Source organism: Pinus tabuliformis, chromosome Q, assembly GCF_031772625.1.
Source record: "Pinus tabuliformis cultivar Carrire ecotype Pingquan chromosome Q, CPIR1, whole genome shotgun sequence".
NCBI classification, from domain to species: Eukaryota; Viridiplantae; Streptophyta; class Pinopsida; order Pinales; family Pinaceae; genus Pinus; species Pinus tabuliformis.
This window is the reverse complement of record NC_142296.1, coordinates 1,060,201,314-1,060,226,709: the sequence shown is the minus strand read 5'-3', so window position 1 is coordinate 1,060,226,709 and position 25,396 is coordinate 1,060,201,314. Positions and strand designations below refer to the sequence as shown.

Below are 25,396 nucleotides of genomic sequence, written 5' to 3'. Positions count from 1 at the left end.
TGAGTCGTGACTAATTTGGATGAGACGTGACTCTTGGTACGGTCACAATCTTTAGATTTGAACGATTAAAATTATTTAGATCACACCTTTTTTCTCCAATGTTATCAAAATATCTTTTACTTTTAAAATACCATGGGCTATTACCATGGGTTGTTTTTAAAACCTCCTGTAAAAAGTAATATTTACGTTCACGTAAGAGCTTTTGTATCCTTGTTTTTTCTTTAACTTTTAAAATACCATGGGCTATTACCGTGGGTTGTTTTTAAAACCTCCGTTAAAATGTTCTCCACGTAAAAAGTAAAACGTATTCCTTTTGTTTTTTGTTTTTCTTTCTTTTTCTTTTAACTTTCTAAAATACCATGGGCAATTACCATGGGTTGTTTTTAAAACCGCGGGCTTCTCCACGTAAAAAGTTTTAAATATACTTGAAAAGATTCCCGCTTATCTTTATTATGCACTTTTATCAATAATGTAAAACCCTTATATATATATATATTTTTTTTCACTTTTTTTTTCTTCGGAATATATTATTTCCTTTCCTCTTTTTTTTATATACCCTTCTTCTTTATTTTTTATTAATTTTTTTTTTTTTTATAATGGCCAAAGACTTAAAAAATGGAGAATCTCCCAATATGTAGTGAAACACTTCAATTATGACAGCAACGAAGTTGATGATAGGTTGATAGCCAAAGGCCTGGTGATCAGCCAACGTGGCTCTGATACCACATGAAGCGAACAAAGTTCCTTCTACAAATTAATTATTCCAGAAGACTTGGAATATGAAATTATCCATTGAGGATATAAATATTATATTATTAAATATGAATAAGAATGATAATGATTTACAAATGAGAATGAGAGGCTTGCTTATATACCAAGCAAGTTTCTCTTCATGAAGATTCATGTCCTATTAGACATGCCTCTTCAACCTAATTACTAGCTTAACTAACTATTATTTATGATTATTATCTTTTACATTATATTTATATTATTTATATATTTTATTTGTTACACTTCCCCAAGAGGAACGTTCAGAGAAAGTAAGAAGCCAAGTCGGTTTCAAGGGTATGTTGCTGCCATGAGCAACATCATTCAGGCAGAACCATGCACCTTTGAAGAAGCTGCAAAAGAACAAGTCTAGAAAGATGCCATGACTAAAGAATACGAGTCCATCATCCAAAATGATGTCTGGGAAGTGGTTCCTAGGCCTCAGGGTAAATCTGTTATCACTTCCAAATGGTTGTTTAAGATTAAACATGGTGCAGATGGTAGTATTGAAAAATATAAGGCTAGATTTGTAGCTAGAGGTTTCTCTCAGAAAGAGGGAATAGATTATGATGAGATTTTTGCACCTGTAGCTCGATATACTACTATTCGATCTGTTGTTGCCTTAGCTACTAGCTAGGGATGGACTCTTCACCAAATGGATGTGAAAACTGCTTTCTTGCATGGCTTCCTCAAGGAAGAGGTATTTGTGGAACAACCACAAGGCTTTGAAGAGCATGACATGGAAAATCATGTATGCAGACTGAAGAAAGCCTTATATGGGCTGAAGCAAGCTCCAAGAGCTTGGTATGCTCACATTGATAGCTACCTGATAAAGCTTGGTTTCACAAGAAGCAGTGTAGACCCAAACCTCTACTTCAAGATAGTCCAAGGTATACCTTTGATTTTGGTATTGTATGTTGATGATTTATTCTTGATAGGAGGAGAACCTCTTATCCTCCAGTGTAAGAGGGAGTTAACTTCTGAATTTGAAATGAAAGACCTTGGTTTGATGCATTACTCTCTAGGTCTAGAGGTCTAGCAAAGCGCTGGTGAAATTTATGTTTCTCAAGGAAAATATGTTGTTAAGCTTCTTGAAATATTTTCTATGGTAGAATGTAAGTCCATGCATACTCCTATGGAAATGAACTTCAAGAAATTATGTGGCAAAGTTGCAGGACCTAGTCTAGCAAATCCCACAGAGTATAGGCAACTCATTGGTGCATTGATATTTTTGGTAAACACTAGGGCTGATATATGCTTTGATGTAAACACTTTAAGTCAACATATGATTGATCCCTTTCATGCCCATTGGATTGCTGCAAAACATGTACTCAAATATTTGCATGGAACTATAAATCTAGGATTGAAATATACTGCTAAAAATGTAAGACTTATAGATATACTGATGCTATACTGATGCTGATTGTGCAGGTAACTCTGTTGATAGAAAGAGCACTTCTGGGTGTTGCTTTAACTTGGGATTTGCCATGATTTCTTGGATGAGTAGAAAGCAGAAGTCTGTTGCACTGAGTACATTGCTGCTTGCATGGCTAGCTGTGAGGCATTTTGACTGAGAATTTTTTTTTGGGAAGTATTTGAGCAAGTTCTAGACACAACAATTATATATTGTGACAATAAGAGCGATATTCGTCTTGCAGAAAATCTTGTGTTTCATGACAAATCCAAGCATATTGAGATCGAGTATCACTATATCCGAGATATGGTGTAGAGAGGAGCAGTGAGTCTCCATCACATCTCCACTGATGATTAGATAGCTAACATTCTTACCAAGTCTTTATCGAAAGGAAAGTTCTTGTTTTTTAGAGAGCAACTTTGACTTATGGACATGACCCTTCCAGGAAGCAGTCACAATTGATTGAGAACACTGAGCTACCTTTCCGCCCTATCAGAGCTCACAGGATTAGGGAATGATGTCGGGAAGCTTCTGAGGATGAGGGACCTCCTGTGTAGTGTGTGCCACAAGAGTAGGCCTCAGTATGCATCTAACCCACAGTATGGGACGTGGGAAGAGCCACTTATTTGGCCAATAGGTGTAGTGAGACTTGTCTAGGATGCAGGGGTTCCACCACTTGACACTTGGTTGTGTTTGATTCTTGTTTGTGTGACTTGTTTGAGTCTTGTCTATGTGATGTCTGTCTTCTATCACCTATTTTTTTGAGATGAAAATTGGTTGAGTGTAATCCTTGTCTATGTGACATGTGATGTTTTTTTCCTTTCCAAATTTGTGTCAAGTGGATGATTCTTCTTTAGATTGTGACTTCATTGTTACAGATGTTACAACACAACATTGTATTGAGATGAATGAAAGAGATCAGAGGAAGCAAAGATCTTTGATGCAGAAAGAAATTTCTCCCTAGTTGAATGGGAGTGTTAAAATTTGACAACTTAGGGATGAATTTCTCCTAGAAGAAATGATATCTTTTTGTTTTGTTTGAACAATTTCATTTTTAACAATTCTAATATGACTTTCCAAAATAGTAAGTCACATCTCAATTTGGAAGTGACTCTCTAAAAATAGAAAGTCATGTCTAAATGATCAAGGATGATCTCGACATATGGAATCCATTTTAAAATCAAATCAATCATGATTATACAAGTCAAGAATTAATATTTTTATCCTTATTAGTATTACTATTATTATGATACTATTATTTATAAAATAGTCTAAAGTCATTCACCTTTAATAGATTGATAAAAACGAATTCTCTCATGAAATAAGTAAATTAAATTGATAATCTCTTACTTGGAAAATTGAACCTCTCTTTTGGAATAAAATAGTAACTCCACACTTGAGAGAATGTAACTCTCTTTCACTAATTCAATGTATGGCAAAAGTGTAACTCCTTCTCATTAAATGCTCTTGTAACTCCCTCATTCAATTCGATTTGTACCTCACCAAATATTCTCTCATGTCTAAGTGTATCTCTCTCTCTCCTTAATTTGAATTGTAACTCCTCAAGATGTGTACGTCTCTCTCTATTTTTGGGATGAGTTACACTTCTCCTCAAGTAACTCCTCTCTCATGGAATTCGATTCTCCTATTATTGGCTCAAGGCATGAATTCATTTTGTAACTCCTCTCCTTTCTCATCTATTTAAGCAAGAGCAAATGAGAGTTGATGTAACATATTTATTGTGAAGAAGGAGGGCTAGTGTTGAGTGTGTGCAAGAGAAGTGTGAGAGCAAGTGAAGAGTAAGAGCAAGGGAAGAGCTGGAGCAAGTGTGAAGGACAAGATCTGATCAAGAAAAGGAGGAGATCTTCAAGCAAAGAGAAAGAGCACTTTAGCTGCAAGTTGATCAGACATTGGTGACTTTATTCATTCTCATTCTCTCTCTCTCTCTGTACTCTACTGAACAATTGAAGAAATCTAATAGAAGAAGAATCATTTGGGTTTTCTCCTTGTGGGTTTTGCCCTAGTCATTGGACCTAACTCTCAGTGTCTCATATTTGTGCTTGGTTGTCTTCATATGATCCTTAAGTTTATGTTCTATCTACAATTGCTAATCTGAAAAGTTGTGAAGAATAAATATGCATTCTAAGTAATTGTAACAACATAGAACATTCAATTTTCTGCAAAGTATATTCAACTTTCTGCCAAATACGTTTATTTTTTTGCAAAGTACATTCAACTTTCTGCTAAGTACATTCAGTTCCATTCTGTTTTCTGGAAAGTACATTCAAGTTTCTGCAAGTACATTTAGTTTTTTGCATAGAACTTTCAAGTTTCTGCAAAGATTTTTTTTAATTTCTACATAGAACTTTCAGATTTTAACAACTCATTGCCTTATCATTACTAAGTCCAGGATGGCTTGAGGAAACCCTGTAGGGAATGGATAATAAAAAGTACTTTAAAGCAACTCATCCAACAACATGAAATAGATGCCAAACCTCAAAAAAAATATACATGGAAACAAGATACATTGCGGTATAAAGGGCACACTGTTTTGGAAAAAGATTCAACCTATAAAACAAGTTTTAGAGGTGCTACGCTCATCACCAACAATATGTCACTCTGGCTTTCATAAAACTTATGAAATGTTTTAGAGGTGCTACACTCATCACCAACAATATGTCACTCTGGCTTTCATAAAACTTATGAAATAACTAAGTGTTCATTCTTCTGGGAAGGCATGAATAAAAATATCCAAGCTTTTGTAACATCCTGTGATGCTTGCCAAAGAAATAGGGGGGATATAATAAACTTACTAGGGCCATTTCAACCTCTATGAATCCCAACATAGATTTGGATTAGACATTTCAATGGATTTTAATATAGACTTCCAAAAGCAAGAAACAACATAGTGATTATGGTGGTGGTCTATGCCACATGATTTGGGTTTGAGTTTAGGTTCACCAACTATGAAGTTTGATTCGAATTTGAATTTCTCTATGAGATTCACATAAGGCTTGTCGTTAGGTTGGATTATATATATATATATATATAAACCTTTGTTATATTAATTTATAACTATATAGAAAACAGATTTTATTAATATTTAATTTAAACTTATTTATTGATATTCTAAAATATATAATATAAAGTATACTAATAATAAATAGCTTATGATATCAAAAAACAAAAAAATTATAAATGGCCGCTTGGTCCCTGGTAATGGTGGGCCATAGTTTGTGAGTGACGACCCGTGCATCGTGATTGTATGACCATGACTAGTGGAACAACTTGAATTGTGATAGTGTGAGTATGGCCAACAATAAGTTGCAATCTTCACGCGTCACCAATCGCCACATGTATACTGTATGGAGACACCAATCACTTGATGCATCAAATCAAACAATTCCACATTATGGAGATGAGGCCAGAGCCCAAAAGGTTTCAACTAGTCCAGTCGGTGGTAGGAGGGCATGTAGAAGTTAACCATTAAATTTGGAATGGAACTCATAATAATATGTAGAAGACTCTGGTTCAATCTCACAACAACACATGGAAGTAGTCGATGGCATCTAACCTCATGAACCTTTTGCTAAACCAAAATGAACTTCCAAATTTGTTTGGTGTTTGTTGCATTTCGAACTTCAACCTTAAAGGTTGGAAATCCTTGTGACTTAGGTGGTGGTAAATTGTCTCTCAAAAGTTGCTCATTTTTGTTTTCTAGGTTATCCTTTCACTTCTTTCTTGGTTGCATGGCCCTTCATGGATCAGATCTTTATTCTACATGGTATGCTCACTTCCATTGTTTCGGATTGAGACCCCACATTCTCTAGCAGATTTTGGAAAGAACTATTTAAAATTCAAGCTACACATATAAATATGAGCACTGCATATCATCCTCAAGTGGATGGTCAAACATAAGTGGTCAACAAGTTCTTGGAAACCTATTTGAGATGCTTTGCTTTTGAAAAGCCGCACTAGTGAGCACAATGGCTTCCCCTTGTTGAATGGTGGTTCAATACAACTATGAAAATGACACCATATGAAGTAGTTTAGGACCAAACCCCTTATCCATGGCATCCTATGTACTAGGCACATTCAAGGTTTGTGTAGTAGATAGAATGTTTCATACTGGAGAAATTATTATCTATATCCTCAAGGACATTTTGGTTATGATGCAAACTTGAATGAAACAAGAAGTTGATCAGCATAGATCTGAATGTTCTTCTGTTGAAGGGGATCAAGTGTTCATTCACTTGCACCTTTATAAACAAACATCAGCCAAAGATAATGTTCCCCAGAAGGTAGTTCCTAAGTTCTATGGGCCCTATCAAATCATACAGTGTATTGGTTAGGTTGCCTACTTCCGTCCCAGTCCAAGATTCATCCAGTCTTTCAGGTGTCTTTTCCAGAAGAAGTTGTGGAATCAAACTGCGAAGTGCAGACCAACCTACTAGAACTTAATGAAAAAGGTTCCATTTGGCTCCAATGAGAAGTAGTATTGGGTACCAAAGAGCACTTGTTGCACCGACGCATTATCAAGGAAGTATTGATCTAGTGGAAAGATATGCAACCGAAAGATACCACATGGGAACCTACAATGATTCTCCAACAATTTCCACACCTTGAACTTTGAGGACAACACTACTTTTGAAGGGGGAGGGCATGTTAATGCCCTACCTTAACCCCTTAGATACATTATTAATGTATATGGTTCCATCAAATAGTTAGTAGCCAGTCATTGTCAAATGGGTCCTCTTTGTTAATAAAGCCCAAATTATTTAGTAGACCCTCATTATAAGTGGGCCCATAGGTAGTTAATATTCTATATAGATAGATATATATTGAGTAGAAGGTTATGTAATGTTTTGTCAAGAATTGTGATTGTATTTAGAGCATTGCTCTTGGAGGTTGCCCCCTTGAAGAGACAAGTGAACATAGCTCTTTATTTTCTATTATCAAATAGATTTTTCTTGGAGTTCATCTCTCTTGTTTCTTGTCTTCTTAGGTTTTGCACGATACTTCATGTGAATTACACTACATTGAGCAAATACCACTTTATAGTCACAGAGACTTAGCATTAAGAAACAAAATAAAAGAACTCTGAAATGTCAGAATCCCAACAAGCAAGTCTCACAAATATTCAAAAACAAATCTGAAATCAAGGTGAGCTTCAATAACGAAAGATGAAATCAGCTGAGGTAATTCTCCTTGGAAATGCTCCAAGGACAAAGCATCTTGAAGGGGGAGGCAATGATACGTTTATAAAATAACATTATTAATAATATATGCACCTAATATATTAAATTTAAATGTATTTTCTAAAAGGTGCATCATGTAAAGACATAACTTTACATGAAAGGTTACCATGATGCCTATATATACCAAGGTCATTTGTCATTGTATTTATCATTCATATATATATATATATATATATATATATATATATATATATATATCAAGGATCTTTAAACACATTCTGGTGTACACAACATTATATATAAAATTGCTTATACTAGTGATTTATGGAATCATGCCGAAGATGCTTTGAATTACTTTATGTTATTTGCTGGAGGAAGAAAAGTGTTTATTTTTATTGAGAACTTTTGATTCTATGCTTCATTATGGCTGTAATTACAGAAGCAAAGGAAATTAAGGGACACGATTTATTATTATTGTTTTCCCTGATGAGAAATTTAAATTTGTTAAAGTGAAATCATTGAACAGTGTAAGCCAGCTCATGCTAGCAAAAATCAAGCCTTGGAAGAGTCAAAATGAATAAGAACTGGACTCTGGAGATAGCCAAATGTGTGGGACGGAGTGTAAATGTAAAATGATAGCATGAAAACACACTTAAATTTTATCATTTGTTTAGTTTGGTATTTTCCCACAATTTTACCGCATTGCTTCAAATGAGTCGTGCATGACAAGACAAGACACCTTTAAAATGGAAAAAAAACCTTAAATCTAACGAGAAGACCGTAAATTTTAGTATGGGGGGGCGGGGGTGTTGGGGCAGGGGGGATATTTAATAAAAGAATTAGATATTGTAGAAGGAGAATGGCATGATTATTTTCATCAAAACCTTTCCAAATTTGTAAATTGTGTACATTAGTATTGTATCGGTTACATATGTAGGTGAAGACACCGCCCTATGTGTGTTTACAATAATTGCTCATGTCAATGGAAGCATAGTTATCCTTGACTACAATAGAGAGTGAAGATCAATCTTGTTTTGCTTCTATGCTGTTGGAAGTTATAGGTTTTTTAGTTGTATCTATCAACCGAGTGCTTTTATTTAATGGTTGGATCTCCATCCATGGTTTTTCTCCCTAGAACTGTCATTTTTAAGAATACAGATGTATTTGGATAATTTTTGCAAATTGAGTAATCATGTTTGCGTTGATTGTATTTGTTTTCGCATGTGTTCATGATAGAGAGCAAAAATTAATTTGTTTTCTTTCATCCTGTTTGACACAGTTTTCTTCGTTGCCTTATCAAGTGGCGTTTCTTTGATAGTCGTGAACTCTGAAAATAATTTATTCGATTGTGATTTAAGTTTTTCCACTGTTGAGTTAATGATTTATTTGAATTGTGATTTCCATTTGATCATATTTGTTTGGATAATTCATTTCACAGAAATCCGGAATTGATATGAAGAGGTTCAGAATATGCATCATATTCATATTCCCCTTTTGTTTAAACATACATCCTTTCATGTTTTTCTTCATTATATTCATTATGTTGCTGTGATCTCAGGAATACGGACGCCGACTCGCAGCCCTTGGAATTGTTGCAGCTGAAATCCCTGACTATGCATCACTATGGCAGTGTGTTGCTCCTCCAGACAGGCAATCATCAATACAATTTTGATGTATGGTTAACAATCTTCCATTCCCTTTTGGAATGTCATTCACATATTGATGGAAGAATCAGCAGCAAGTGCATGAGCTTTTTGATTAATAGAACCTGCTCAATAGTGTTTTTCTTTTTGGAAGAATAATTGTGGAAAGGTTCCCTTCTCTGATTTTTTAAAGTCTCCTTTATTTCAGAATGCAGGTCTTATTATGTTTGTGGGTGAAGGGCCATATTCATTCTTCCTAGAGTTAGAAATGTTTAACAGGGTTGATTGTGCTTATGTTGAATTCCAGACCAACTATTTTCAGCCTTGCTGATTGCTTTTTGTGATCAATGTGCAGTATCCATTTAGTCCACTTATGAATGGAGATTACTTGGTGAGTTCAGAGCAATATTAAGATTTTCCACACTTCAGTCCATTAAATATGGTTCCATATAAGTTGTTGATGGTATCTGAAAATTAAGAGGATTTCTTTGATGGAAGCTATGTACCATACAGTAAGTAACCAATAATCACTTTCCACAACTTGGGTGCTTTTCTGCTTGAAAAACCTGGTTATCGTTTTCTTACTTAATATTTGTTGAAACTCTTGATTAGGGTTTGGGTTGGCTGGAGCTCAATAAGACGTCAATTCAGAAATTCTTGATCAGACATGCAACTGCATAGTTATTAATTTGCACAGTAGTTTGGACTTCAGAAATCTAGCTTTTTCATGCTTTTTTAATTGCCACTGCAGCTAGGTTCAAATAATAATTATGTATATGATATTCATGCATATCATCAGGAAAGTTTGACAATTTTGGTCTCTGTTCTAATGTCACATTCCTGCTGTTAAAAGTGTTGTAATATTGAATGATTGCATACATAAATTCCAAGACAATCACCTTGAAAGGATGCAAGCCTAGGAAAGTTGGGAACAATAGATTTGTGACATTGATAGTGTGGGAAGAAATTATCGAGCCTTACACAATTTGCGAGGATCCCTCTTCCAACAACATAGGGGCTGTGCCTACTGTTGGATTTGCATCCAGCCATGCTGGTAATCTCTTACAAATAAAAGTAATATCGATGTTATATAGCCAAGTTATCTTACATGTTTGATGACAGTAGGAATGGGTTATGTAAATAATTTTTTCCCTTTTCAATCTTCTAGAATATTATGGCATGTTTGAGAAGATAATGGATATTAGTTATCGGTGAAAGTATGTTTATGTTTTTCAACCCTCTTAAATAAACTAATATACGTCTTTGATACGTCTTTGATGATAACTTTCCCTGCAGAACCCTGTTATTTCCCTGCAGAACTTGTATACATCTTTGATGATAAATTTCTTCTAGAAGTCAGTATATGGATATTTTCACCATATGTTTGAGAAGATTATGGATTAATTATTGGTAAAACTATATTTATGTTCTTTAACCCTCTTCACTTAAACTGATACCTGTTATTTTCCAGCAGAACTTTTATATAGGTATTTGATGTTAATGTCGCCTGAATAAGGAGCAAAATGACTATTCAGTCTTAATATGTATAAAAACATTGAATGACTTTTCTTCTAATAATGACTTAGATAGATCCTCATTGGCAGATATCGAACTTGGATCCATTTGTGATGGTAATATCCTCTACATTGTAGAATACCATTACTGTAATTTTTTCTAGCAGCAAAAAGACTCCAGTCTTAATATGGATAAAACCATTGATAGTCGTTTTTTGTAACGAACTCTTGACTCATAGGGATCCTCTCTCATAAAATAAGATAATTTTATTAATGTGCAATAAATGACCACAAAAGGAGGTCAATGGGACTGAAAGTTACTTCCAGTGTGAATACAGTATGGGAGTCCTGTTACTGCTCAAACTAGCAGGGGTCCTAAAAGGGGATCTTTGAAGAGCTACTACTAGGTTAAGGGCAACAATGGAGGCTTAGCCCACTATCACCTCAGCTAAGACTCCCTACTCTTTACAGACTTTCATCAATGGGAGGAGAGCCGGTATATAGAAAGTCACTTGTGAAAGATGAATCAACAAACAGATGTGAAGTGACCTTAATGATCATTTTCCTAGGAGGTTAAGGATGGAGCTTACTTTTTCTTTAAGCTAGGTACAAAGATTTCTAGGATAAGAAGGTGAGGATTTGAGGGTTAGGTTAGAGGAATATGCCTTGTAAAGGAGTTTCCCAATCCTAAAATCCTTATTGAACTTGACTTCCCGAATGGTTATTGAAGAATTGACTTTTCAAAGGCATGGGACCACATGGGACCAAGTGGACCCAACTTAGGTTAAGGAGACGGAATCTAGAAATCAATGATGTTCTTAACCTATACAAGGAAGGGGAAAGGAACAAAGCAAAGATTTCCAATCAAAGGTGTCAAATTGATTATATAAGGTGCTAGCCTAGGGAATACCAGGGCAAAGTTTGATGTTAGAGCTAGGGCTTGGGTTATCTCACAATTCCACCTCTCAAAATGGCTTCAAATTTGGAGGAGCCCTTGATGACACATCAATGCAGTAGAGGCTAGGAGATCAAACTTTCTCTATGGCTATTTTGTTGGGAAAGTGATGCCCTAGGTGACCCAACTTGACTAGACCTAGAAGAGAAAGGGAAGAGGTGGAGAAAAATGTTATTTGAGTGATCACCTATTGGTAGACTAGTGCCTAATCCCTTGGGGAGAATGGAGTCTACGAGAATGATGAGAAAGGACTTCGTATTTCAGTCAAGGAGGCCTTAAGGACTACTTCGCTTGGCCTTTAGGGCAAGGAAAAGTGACGTCAAATCTTTTATACTTCGCTTTGAAAAAAGAGATAGCTTATCAAGATAAATTCACTGGTAGAATTATCCCTAGGAGATTTCATTCAACAGATATGGCCCATACATTGGGAGTGGCTATATAGAAACAATAATTCCACAATTTCGCAGCTATCCAATGCAACAATTAGCCCTACTATAGCGAAAATCCCATTCAATGCATATGACAAAAGCAAAAGAAAAATAACATTAAATGTGTGTACTTACATGTAATAGAGTATATCCAACCATCAACAATTTGACAATAAAGAAGATCCAAGATAAGATACAACAATCCAAACATCAAAATTCATCCATGCTCCAATTCATCCTCCAAGAAAAAGTGCGAAATTCTCAAGAGAGAAGAATGATCCAATCCAAAGTGATGCCACATCAACATACAAGTCCTTGGCTAGCTGACAAGTGCATGGTACATCTGTGGGGTTCGCTGGGCAAAGGTGAACCGAGTGTTTCTTCCTCATCCAATAAGTGAATCTCGAGCAATCTATGAACATCTATGGGGATCCATGGAGTGTTGTCTTCTACTGTGGAGGCCCATGGCTCTTTACACACACCGTACATGTGCCACTATAGCCCTCTGGAGGTATAGAACCCCGTATAGGGAGACCAAGCCCAAGATGGAGACCATCTGCAATCCTGCATAAGATCCAATGTGTCCCCTAGCCTAATAGTACAACAAGTCATGAAGGAAATTGAGTAAAAGAGCTTACAAACCATTGACCACAAGTTGGGACTTCATAAGAGCATGCCCTTCTATAATAGGCTTTGGCATGTGCTAATGTCTCCAAACTCTAAATAGGGTTAACCAAATATCCTATTAGGTAGTTTCTACTTCAAAAGGGGATAATATGTCCAAGGTACATCTTTTAAAAGGTGGTGGCATGTGATAAAGAGATGAATGGAGTAGGGAATGAGTAGGGGCAGCCCTAGGCCACATGCTGGGTTACAAGGGTAGCTAGTAAGAGGGAAGCCCACACCTAGGCATATAATGTATAGGAGGGAGAAATCATGGTACATGAGGTGCCACGACCTTGATTTTTCCACCCTTCTTTATATTCCTTTTGCCTTTTATGATTCCTCTTTAATTAACTCCTCGGGCTCAAGGGGTAAGAACATGATGTGTGAGATATAACAATGGATACCCGCTTTTAAGGTAGGGAGGTTCATTGCCCACGAGGGGTTTGGACAATCATGGCTTCCTATATGATGAAGGAGGCTCGTAGAACCTATAGGAACTAGGGTGATGGCTGTGATGATGGGGGTAGAGCTCATGTATTGGCTTTCGTCTATGTGTTAAATGTGTTTGTCCCGACCATTTTTTGCATTTTGGTTGAATGTGGCCAATTGTTCTTTACTTTTCTTTTTTCGCTGCATCAACCTCCACGACATCATTCCAAGCCTGGCCCAAGGTGTGGGCAAAGGGAAGGGGAGAGCTAGCCCTATGTGGACCCAAGTGGAAGAAATGATGAATGGGGTTACACTGAGTGGAAAGGGGGCAATATATGTGGAAAGGGTTTCCCATGAAGTACCATCCCTAAAGCCAAATGGTCAGTCAAATAGATCCCAGAGGACTAGAATCCAAGGCTAACCTCCAAAAGGGGTCTAGGGGACAAGAGCACAGACATAGCCCATTCTTTCCACCGAATCCCCCCATTAATCCATGCTCAAAAGTGTCCAGGATAAGCAAACTACAATACTTAATTACCAAATGACAAGGCATACCTTTAGGTTTTGGAGGCCCACCTTCAAACCTACGATTATGGCAGATGGGTGAGGGACCACATGGATGGCTCAAGTGGCAGAGAAGTGGCACAACGAGCTAGTTGGTGGTTGCAGGGTTCTTGGATGTTGGCTGAGGACCATCTTGGAGAAATTTTTTCTCCTAAAGCTATCGCCCACAAAATGGTGGGTAACATTTGGCTCCAACTGGAATGTGATCTCTCGAAGAAGTGGATGAAGCTACTCGAATGGGAGGTCATGAGAACTCCAACAATCTCTTGGTTACCACAAACCTATTAGTTGCACATATAATAGATGAAAAACACGGGGCAACATGCTTTCACGATGTCTCATGATCGCACATGCTTAATGTTAGGCCATAAAATCAACAGAAAAATAAATATGAAAATTCAAATGCACCTATTCTACCATGAGAAATATCATATGATGTTAGTTCTAATGAGAAAATGAGCATGCAATGCATCTTATCCTAACATGCATATAGTAAGGCTAATACTAAGTGTAATCATAAAGCCAGTGCAACCAACATATCATCACATCAATATACATATGCCTGCCAGTATGATTACTCATGTAGCAACTCCCAAATCGAATGTGGACATAGTCACATGGCAGATGAAGCGGGTGGGAGGTGGGAAAACATGATCTCCATCCAAGGTAAATGAAAGCCCTAGGAGAAAGAGAACATGTCAATCTAGAAGTCTCGAGCTTTCCTTCTAAGCACACAATGGTGGAATGAATGATCACTCTCAAGAACTCCTTATCATAATTATTGTCTATAATATTATGCTTTGTAGATGCCACATGGTTGTGATGAGAGGGGAACAAAAGGTTAGGGAAAGGAGTGCAACAAATGGGTTTCTGAAGGTGATGGTCACACTGGAGAGGGGAGGTCATGGAGTGATCAAAACCTTGAGGGTGTGTCCAAGGAAATAAAGTATAATCAATGAGGGGCTCTTCCTTGACACTACTCAGGTTCATGGTTACCTGAGATCATATGACAAGGGGTGAAGGGATCACTTGACGAAGACTCAAGATAATGAACAATAGAAAAGGGCAAAGGGGAGGATGAAGTCTCAACGGGATCCTTTACCTGAAAATCCAACTCTAGAGGCTCATGTGATTTGAATATACTCCCAGAATCATAAGGAATATAGGTATGAGCAAAGGCCTTATCAATCCTATCATTGTTGGTACCAAAGATAGGGTCTTACCAAAAAGGAGAATTAATCATCCCTAATTTCTCCTTTCATGCAACGGAAAATGATAATTCTCCTTCCCAAAGGTATTGATGGATATGTCCTCATAAATAATGCTTGGGAGAAAGGGAGGACCTCTCTCAACCTCATCCTCCTTGTCAGTGTCATAAATGGGAGCACAGTCAAATTGAGGACCAATAATTTCCCATTTCTCTTTTACAATATGGAAATAATCTTCAATATCATCCTCTAAGGGGCTAATGGGATCACCTTCCTCAAGGTTCTCAAGAGGAGAATCATTGGGAGTACTATCCTTGAGAAAGGTAAGATTAGTCTCAACCTCACTTTCCATAGGCCCAATTTTCTCAACACACATGCTCTCAAAGTCATGTGGACTTGACGACGAGTTATCTTCTTGATCATCACCTAGATTACCAAAGCTTTCACCAACCCTCCTTTCCAAGGTCTTGTCACTGTTAATCAAGGTTGTCATTTATGTTAATATGGCATTGACTGAGATGTCAATATTCTTAAGATGACTGGTTCCAGACGATGATGCCATGACTCGTGGTGGTTGGTTGACTAGGACAACATCAATGAAGATGTCAAGTCACGAAGAAGTCAAACCACTAATAAAGGATGTCCTAAGAAATACTTGAATTAACTATGATGTTGACAAGTGCCAATCATGTGCCTTGATTGATGATCTAGATCCTAAGTGCTAATATACAACCTCGTCATGTGAAGGATTATACTTGATGAAGCTATACTTTTGATGATGTCATACTCTTGAATGACCACACTTAATGATGGTACTTAATGGAGGTTGGAAGATCAGTTGATGAAATGGAAGATCTCATTTGATGGTTGGAAGACTATCTTACTATCGTGGAAATTTCCTAATGATGAAGTTGCCTATGTCATATCACTACACTAGTACATGATGACACTATGACATATCAAGATGACATGGATGAAGCATATCATGATGACATTATGACCTTAAATAGTAATGTCTACTTGTTTTTATAAATCCCAAACATTATTAAAACAAACATAATCCTTGGCAATGAATATGTTTTGAAACAATATAAAAGCTTTCTTATTAACAAATGGCTTTGTTTAATGGCAGACAAACATGGCATACATATGACCATACATGGAAATGTATAATGTAGGCAAGATGGTTCTCTATGACCATACACGGTAGACAAATGTATAATGCAACAACATGGTGTTAGACATCACTTGCATGGGAGACAGGGATGGCAAAGGGGATACAACACTCATATGGCATACAAAGACTTTTTGCATGGTGTTTTATATGGTCCATCTTTCACATGGCAAACAGATGTAATGCATACATCACATGGAAGACCATATAAAATTTGATGCTCTAATGAAATACACATGATGTGTTAAACATTTGTATAACCTTGGTGCTATAATTGATTATATTACTATCATGGCAATCCCTTTGAAAATAAGTTAAGGTTGTTTGCCATACACAATAAAGTTATCTACCATATATCAATTTAAGCTATAAAAAATATAATTTTTTATGAGTCGACCTAAACTAGTATATATTGACATCTGAACTTATCATTCTAGCCAACAATTCGGTGAGCATTTTAGAGAAGATTTTTTGGTGAAAATCACAGGAATTCAGAGTGAGACATCAAAGAGACTTAGGAGGATTTTTAATCATTGTTTGGGCATTTAAGATATCTCCTATTAATTCAGATCTGTGTGTAGAGCTTGAACATATAACAGTTTGGATTGTTAAGGCCTACAACAAATTAAAGCTCGAAGACTAGGTAGGACAACCACAAGTTTAGGACCCAAACTAACAATTATCACTACAGCTCAGACTTGTTGTTCCAACTCAGATCTGTGGAATAATAATTGCAAAGAAGGCTCAGAATTGTTGTAGTTCGAATCTAAACTTGAGGAAAGTGTTGTGATTATATCCAAAAACCTGTGACAATATCTCAGACTATTGATGATGGAGCTTAGACTTAATTTCAATCTTATACTTCGAAGTTATTATAGAACAATCACTTGTTAAGGCTTGAATAGTGATAAAATTTGGTTTGAACAAGGTTGAAGGAGCATTGTTTTTGAAGATCTTGGAGCATCATTTATGAGCAGTCCTATAACAACATACTATGCATGGTTTGGAGAAGTTTTTTTTTTAGACAACCTTTTGAGCATTCTATAGACATCTTGGAGCTGCCTCTTGAGTATTTTTGGAGCACACTTAATCATCATTGAAACAGACTTGAAGTGGACAGATCTTGTTGTTGAGGAAAAATCTTGAAGACTATTTTGGAACCTTGTAGATCTTGGAGAGTACTTTGTAGTTGTCATTGAAGACCAATTGAAGGGAATTGGAAGCATAATCAAAGCTAATCTTGGAGACATCCTTGGAGTTCATGATGCACTATTGAAGGCCCTCATGGAATAACCTTGGAGAATTTTGTTTGGGTACGATGAAGAGCAGTGGTGACACCTTCTAAGAGAACAAGGTTTTCATTAATGATGTGACATGGAGACTAAAGTGAAAACTAAGTGAAGATTGAAAGGGCTTGTTGAAGAAGACATTGGGAGCCTTGAAGTATAACCAAACACACCATGATGAAGTGAAGTTGAGGGTTGGAGCCTCGAAAAGACAAGGCTGGTGCCTTGGAGGATAGAGTTGGAACCTTAGTTGGAGCCCTAACTAGATATAGGGTTGGAGCCCTTGAGGTTGGTGCCTCAAAATTGACAAGGTTGGAGCCTTGGAAGTCCAAGTCGGTGCTTGGCAAATATAGGTTGGAGCTTTTGAGATTGAAGATTGGTGTCTTCATCTAGGGTTGGAGCTCTACATATATTATACTTGATTTATTGTAAAGAAGAAATTAATAAAAACAATTATTCTTATTGTTCATTTTGTATTCTAAATGTAAGTGGTCTATCTGGTAAAAATAACAATTGAAAAGAAATATTGATTAACCCCCCTTCCCCCCTCAATATTTCCAACAATTGGTATCAAAGCTAGTACCTTCACTCAAAGCCTAACAACTTTAAGGTTGATCCTTAGAACACAAATGGCAAAGTCAAGGAAGAAAGCCTCCAATCCTCCTAAAGATGTCTCATCCTCAACCATGAAAATTGAAGACAATCAAATTGAGAAAGTTCCAAAGTTCAATGGAAACTTTGATGTATGGAAGGTAAGAATGAGAAATTTCTTAATGGTTCAAGGGGTTGGAGTATGGGAATAAGTGAATATTGATAACATGATGGACGATGAATCCAAGGAGCACAATACAAGAGCAATGAAGACAATTTTGAATGGGCTACCAAATTCTATAAAGGCCAATTTGGAAAAATGTTCGTCAACAAAAGATATATGTGACAAACTTCATGACCTTTACTTAAAAGGAGCATTGACCATGACCTCTAGTCAAGAAGATGATGGAAAGCAAGAAGGAAATCTAGAACCCATCAAGGAAGCTGAAAATAAGAATGATGGCTTCAAGGCCAAAGAAGACCTAGAAGAAGAAAGAAAATAAGGCTTTGAAGAAGATCTCTTGACTAAACTTATAGCTGCCATGGAAGAGATTAACAGTTTGAAAAAGGAAAATGAGGCACTTAGGAAGAAAGCACCAAATTGTCAGGTCCCTATACTACTAGTGTAACCACTTATTGTTATTAGTGCAACCCCCTTATTATATTGTTGTGCCCATGTAGTCCCCATATTGTTATTATTGTGCCCTATAGAAGCCCACTATTGTTATTGTTGTGCCCCATAGAAGCCCATTATTGTTATTGTTGTGCCCTTACATTATTATTGTTATGTCGACTCTAATTATATTATGACTCCTTTGACTCCTATATATAGAAAAGAGGTCTTGTCATTTGTATCATCCAAGAATTGTTCATTTGTGTATTGTAAAGAAGGTTTACCCCTCGAAGACACTGATTTCTAAGGTGTTGATCTTTCTTTTCTATTCTTTTGTGAGTTGGTTTCATAATATTTGGTATCAGAGCTTTGGATTCTACGGTTTCGTTGCTCCAAACAGGTCATCGTGGCATTTTCGCTATAACTTTTTTTTTACAACATTTCAGAATCTAAAAAAAACCCATTTGAGTCGAAATCTCTCTGCACTTCGGGTCCGAATTTTAGATCTTTTCTCGCTAGACTTTTGGAGATATGATCCAAGGAAGTTAGGGATTTGGCAGGATCTCGAATTATATCTCAAATAGGTGACCTGGGGAAAATCGTCATAACTTTGTCTCTAATCATCAGATTGAAATTTCGTAAAAAGTTACAGAAAGAGGACGGACTGGACTTTTCTGTGTATTGTTTTCAGGTCTGAAGGTCGAAACAGTAATATGTGGCACTTTGTACAAGTTTGCTCTATTGAAAAAGTATATAAGAAGGTCATCTTCGGAGATTGGGCATAACTCTTTCTTGGAGAATCCAATTTCGATCAGACTGGTGGCATTGGAAGGAGGACACAGAGAGCTACTGCATGTCGCAATTTCAGACCTAGGAGATCTGAAATTACATAGTTACAGTCGTTTCGAGATTGAACTCCTTAAATCACGAAAATGCGATATGAGAAAGTTTGATGGCAAGGATCCGGTAAATTGGATACTATAGGTGAAACAATATTTTGATCTACATGATGTACAACTGTTACAAAAGGTACATATTGCATCTTTATATTTAGAATTGAATCATTTTTTTATGGTTTAAAGGGCTTTGTTCTCGTAAACCACTTATCACTTGGTCAATTTTCATGGAGGAAATGATAGCACATTATGAGGATACAAAGAGCAACACCTTCTTTAACCAATTGATAAATCTCAAACAAAAGGGTTCAATGGCAGAGCACATTGAGGACTTCCAAAAATTGAATATAAGAGTAAATGATATTCCAGAGAAGTAAAGGATTGATGTCTTCCTAGGGACTTTAAATGATAACATTCAACATGAGGTTCGTCTTTGGGAACTTGATTCATTGGAGAAGGCATCGAGGTTGGCAAGGAAAATTGAAAGGGGAATTATGGAAACAAGGAATCTTACCACTCACAACTATAAATATGGAAGTGTTTTTGCTCTTAGCCTTCCATAACCTACAAGGTTTACACCACAACAATTGGAAGAAAAAAGAGAAAAAGGGCTTTGTTACATTTGTAATAGCAAATACACTAAAGGTCATATGCGTGTCGAGAAGAAATTATTTTACATAGATTGTGAAGAGGAGGAAGAAAATGATTAAGAAACATCAAAAGAAAAGGATATACACCAGGAACCAATCCTAGAGAAAGAAGAAATGAATATGATCATATCTTGTAAAGCATTGGCAAGAATTACCACTTCCAAAACTCTCAAGATAGAAGGACATATCAAGAAGAAAAATGTTCATGAAGTGAAAGATCACATCAAGCATCAAGAAATGAATCCGAGCATACCTTGTAATGCATAAGCAGGAATTACCACTCAAACTCTCAAGATAGAGAAAAAAGTTCAAGCAGTGAAAGATCACATCTAGTATCAACAACAAGTTCTCCAGCTTTTAAAGGATAACCCCACTTTGGCGAAGAATAGAATGAAACAACGGGTAGATAAACATCGCAGCGAAAGAAGTTTTGATGTAGGTGACTGGGTATGTCTACAACTACAACCATTCAAACAAACATCCCTCAAGCAAGCTAAGAAGGATAATAAATTATCACCAAAGTATTATAGTCTGTACAAGGTGTTACAAAAGATTGGTACTATGGCATACAAATTGGAGCTTTCTGCATCTTCCCGAGTGCCCCTAGTTTTTCATGTTTCATGCTTAAAGAAGTTTCTAAGTGACAAGCGTCGAGTTCAAACAATATTGCGAGAACTTGACGAGGAAGGAAAAATCATATTGGAACCTAAAGCAGTCACAGAAACAAGGATCCGACAGCTACGAAATCAATCAATTTCAGAGTATCTCATCAAGTGGAAGAACTTACACGCTGAAGATTCCACATGGGAGGACGAGAATTTTATACAGAAGCATCCAGAACTACTCAAGTGTTGAGGACAACACTTTTTGAAGGAGAGGGGCATGTTAGGTCCCTATACTACTAGTGTAACCCTTTACTATTATTAGTGTAACCCCCTTATTATATTGTTGTGCCCACGTAGTCCCCATATTGTTATTATTGTGCCCCATAGAAGTCGACTATTGTTATTGTTGTGCCCCTACATTATTATTGGTATGTCGGCTCTGATTATATTATGACCCCTTAGACTCCTATATATAGAAAGGTGGTCTTCTCATTTGTATAATCCAAGAATTGTTCATTTGTGTAATGTAAATGAGTTTTCCCCCTCGAAGAGGCCGATTTCTAAGAAGTTGATCTTTCTTTTCTATCTTTTTGTGAGCTGGTTTCATAACAAAAATGGTGACCAAGACAAGACAAGGAAGGAAGTTGACCTTTGTTCAAGCTTCAAGTACAAGAAAGAGATAAGGAGCTCACCAAACTTAAGGAAGAATTTCATCAAAACAAAAGAAAGCATCATGAAGAAATCATATCCATGACAAATCAATTGGATAAGGCAAAGAAAAAGGAAGAAATTTTGTCAAGCCACTTTGAACAAAGACTCAAGAGTTTAAACAAACTTGAAGTGGAGGTCTCCTCCCTTAGATCTCAACTAGAAGAAGTAAGGAAACAAGCACAAGAAGCTGAGAAGGTGATGGAAGCTTTGACATCCATAGAAGGACAAGTTGATGTAGAAGAAAAGGAGAGAAACACCATGATGTGCCAACTAGAAGAAAAGGATGATGACATCACCAAGTTAAGATTAGAAATCACTTCTCTGAAGGCCCAATCATGTGAAGCAACCAAGATGAAGGAAGAAATGGAGATCATTCTGTCAAAGAGGGATGAAGAATGCAAAAAACTGAAGGAAGAAAATGTCTTTCATAAAAAAGAAGTGGACTTGCTGAATAATAACTTGAAAAGTTCTCAAACCCTAGATGACATTCTATGTCATCAAAGGTCTCCCCTTGATAAATCAGGTCTTGGCTATGCAGGTGAATCCTCGAGCAAGTATGATAATGCTTCAAACAACAAGGATGTGAGGAAGCCAAAAAGAAATGTTGATGCTCCTAGTTCCAACAAAGGCAAGGAGAAGAGTCAAGACAACTATGGAATAAATCCTACTTCAAGGAGACTTGTAGATGGTGTCAAGAATACAAAAGGCAATGAATATCATCAAAGAATCCTAAGGCAAAACGACTTCAGAAGTACATCAAATAAATCTTCATCTCCCAAGTATATTTCTTGGTTATTGCTATTCTTGTACAAATTTTGGGCACATGGCAAAAGATTGTAGGGCATATCACAAAGAAAAATATAATGGTCCTCGTCAATCTTCTAGAAGCAACTTTGCAAGAAGTTTTAATGCTCCCTCACTCATGAACAAGATGGAATGCTTCAATTGCCATAGAATTGGACATATGGCTCGTGATTGTAACTTGACTTGGGTCCCTAAACAAGCTAGAACCATGACGACCAAGCCAGAGAAGAAAGTTACACAAGTATGGAGAAGGAAGAAAATTGGATTCGAAAGTCTCTTGGACACTCCAGCCAACAACACATGTTGTTGATTTGATGAAGACATCCTTGGCAGATGTGATATCCCAAGTGTTTGACGATAAAAGGAGACCATGCATAAAGTTAGGGGGAGTTCTTGATCATTCTTTTCTAAATAAGCTACAAGTAGGGGGAGTTGGTTCATCGCATGAAGAAATGCAAAGACTCCTATCATGGACCACATTGCCAGATCAAAGAGCACCATGACAGGGGGAGTAACATACCTATGAAGAACTACTATTCATGAAGAAAAGAAGCAACTTGACAGTTAGGCACCCTGTTTGCCATTGATGTCAAAGGGGGAGAGAATGTTGGAAGGACAAGAATATTGGCATCAATGACAAAGGGGGAGTGTGATGTAGGAAATGTTCCCTCTGCGGACAGAGGCAACCCCTCTAGCCCTAGAGTGGGTCTAGTCACAGCAAGACAAAACAACAGCTAATTTTCTTAAACAGTCATTGTTGAAATAGCCTACCTCAAACCGATGTTCGATGAAGCTTCCATTGCACCGCTTTAGCTATCGTTTCCTTTTCCTCAATGAGCGATTCACCTGAAACAACACAAGAGAACAACAAAACATGTAACAGAGTACAACAATGATCTATTTACTTACAAAGTCAAGGAACCATAAGCTATCAAGTATATTTTACATAAGACATAGGAAATCACCATTGATTGTATTAAAATGAATAAAAGCAAAGCTTACAACTAAGCCTTGACGTTGCAAGCTTTCTTGAAGGGTCCAGTCGGTATGTTTCTTCAAGCATTCATTCTAAAAAAGGGTCTCCCAAGAAGATGATAACTCTCTCTCTCTCTCATAAGCACTAGTACAAGGCTAAGGCAATCCACAACCAATTGCTAAACTATCAGCAATTCACACTGCAAACTATCAAACTCACACCAAAGCTAGCTAATTTTCTCAATACCAAAAACTAGCTAATCATAGCAATAGGGAGTGCTTTTATAAGAGGAGGAGCCTCCATAAAATGAGGGAGAGAGAGCTTATCCTCAAGGGAGGTTTCTCAAAAGGTGGAACCACGATCCCAGAGGAGGAAAGGCGAACTCCCTTGACCCAACAACCAGTTCTAGAACCACCCAGAAGCATTCTGTTTGAACTAATTCGCCATATCTGGATCGTCGCAAGTCATACACTAGGGCTTAGCGACGACGTCGCAAGGAAGCAGTGTATTCAGAGCCATCGTTGCAAGAAAGATCTTGAGGACTTGCGCCGAGCCCTAAAATTCAACCGTCGCAGGGAACAGATGTACCCTTGCGACGACGTCACGACGTTATAGTTCATCACAGAGAATCGTTGTAGGCAGAATGAGGTTCACTTGCGACGATGCAGAAACATGGGTAAAAAGGGTCAATCTTCAGGATTAAAGAGCACTTGTTAATCTTCTTGAATGATTGGGAAGATGTGGACACATTTATTTGATGTATGACACAGCAGAGATGTCGCTCAGAGATTGACTTTATCCGAGATCAGGGGATATGAGGTCAGTGACAAATTACTGTGTAACATATGCCCCCTAAAGCATGAAGGCCGAGAGAGTGGGAGGGGTGAAATGCTTTACGAAATCATAACCGAACCGGAACACCATCGCCGAGAGCCTGCAGGCGCAAGTACAACTGATATCTCTGATAGTGAAAGAAAGACATGAAGTCTAGGTATGGGCGCAACCATCCAAAAGACAGATAGACGTGGTCTGTGGCATGGATGCAGCCATCCAGTTGATAAGACCATATAAAAATATAAGTATGGTCGCAGCCATCCAAAAAGACTCGGATATGGTCGCAGGCATCCAATCAAAGTGTCATGTATGCAATCACGAACCAATCCACGCAACCTGAACTTATGTAATCTTAGTCCGGGGTCTTGAAACCCAACCGATCATAGTACAATTTCTAATATGCGAATAGATGTGCTGAAGTCGAGCATACTAGAAAATCGCTTGATTACCGGCCAATGATGTAAATCGTTAACAAGCGCGAGAGAAACCACCAGTAAGGTCAATGGTTCTCAAGGCACTGCCAGTACAATCCACGAAGCGTGAAGAATGATCTGGAGTCAAACACTCGTGGAATCACCCGATCGAAGACCAATAATGTAAGTCTGTCGTCGAGTGCGAAGAACTTGCCATTGAGGCATGCAAGCTCCAAGGTACCGAAAGGAATCTCTAGATCAACTTCCTGGATAATGAGTTGATGTCGACAAGAAGCGACCCATCGCAGGAGGGCCATAATGTTTCCCACATCAATGACACGAGACAAGGAACAAGATGAAGATGGATGAAATAGAGAATCAGAGGAGGAAGTAAGGGTGTGAACTGCAAAAGGATTAAACTCTTGAACATATCGGCGACACGACTCCGAAATGCGGCAGCATTTTGGTACCAAGGGATCGGAAGTCTGATAGAGACAACAAGGATCAAATGGAATGAGGCAAAATGACAAACCCAAACCCCGAAAGGCCAATGACGATGTGAGGATATCCCAAACCTGACGAGAGGGAAAAGTGTCGATGTTCAAGAGTGACGAGCTGTCGTAGGTAACCAATGGTATATTTCTAGATTTTCCCCCACCATTGCTAGCGAGTACCCCAATTATTTTGAAAAACAAGCTTGAAGGGGATAGCATATGCTTGCGATATAAGTTCGTTCTTCGGACAAATCCAACCTAGTGAAATTTTAATGAGCCCTAGGGAGGAGAAGCTTGGGTCTCATCATGGTAATGAGTCCAATGTCGTCAGAGTTTAACGAGTCCAACCTAGGTAAAACTTGGAGTCTTTTCATGTTTAGAGAATTTGAAAAAGACACGGAAAAGAAAACTCCACAGGGGCCCCTTTTCGTAAGTTTGTGTTGCTCAAGCCCGAAAAGGTAGAAAACAATACTCGAGAGAACCACTCGACCATTTCGGTCAAGAAGTACTTTTCGTAAATAGTGTTTCCAGTTCGAAAAAGTATAAAACTTACTGGAGACAC

The 25,396-nt window shown here is 37.4% G+C and overlaps 1 protein-coding gene across 1 annotated transcript in view; it reads left to right on the top strand.

The window, feature by feature from the left end:
- LOC149223160 (conserved oligomeric Golgi complex subunit 2-like) overlaps nt 1-10,112 on the top strand; it is a 149,551-nt gene extending 139,439 nt beyond the window's left edge. Inside the window, exons 6-8 of the mRNA XM_089387805.1 lie at nt 8,933-9,053; nt 9,379-9,535; nt 9,636-10,112. Coding sequence (XP_089243931.1) covers nt 8,933-9,052 — 120 coding nt within the window. The 3' untranslated portion in view covers nt 9,053; nt 9,379-9,535; nt 9,636-10,112. The remainder of the gene's footprint in view (nt 1-8,932; nt 9,054-9,378; nt 9,536-9,635) is intronic.
- The last annotated feature ends 15,284 nt before the right edge of the window (nt 10,113-25,396 follow it).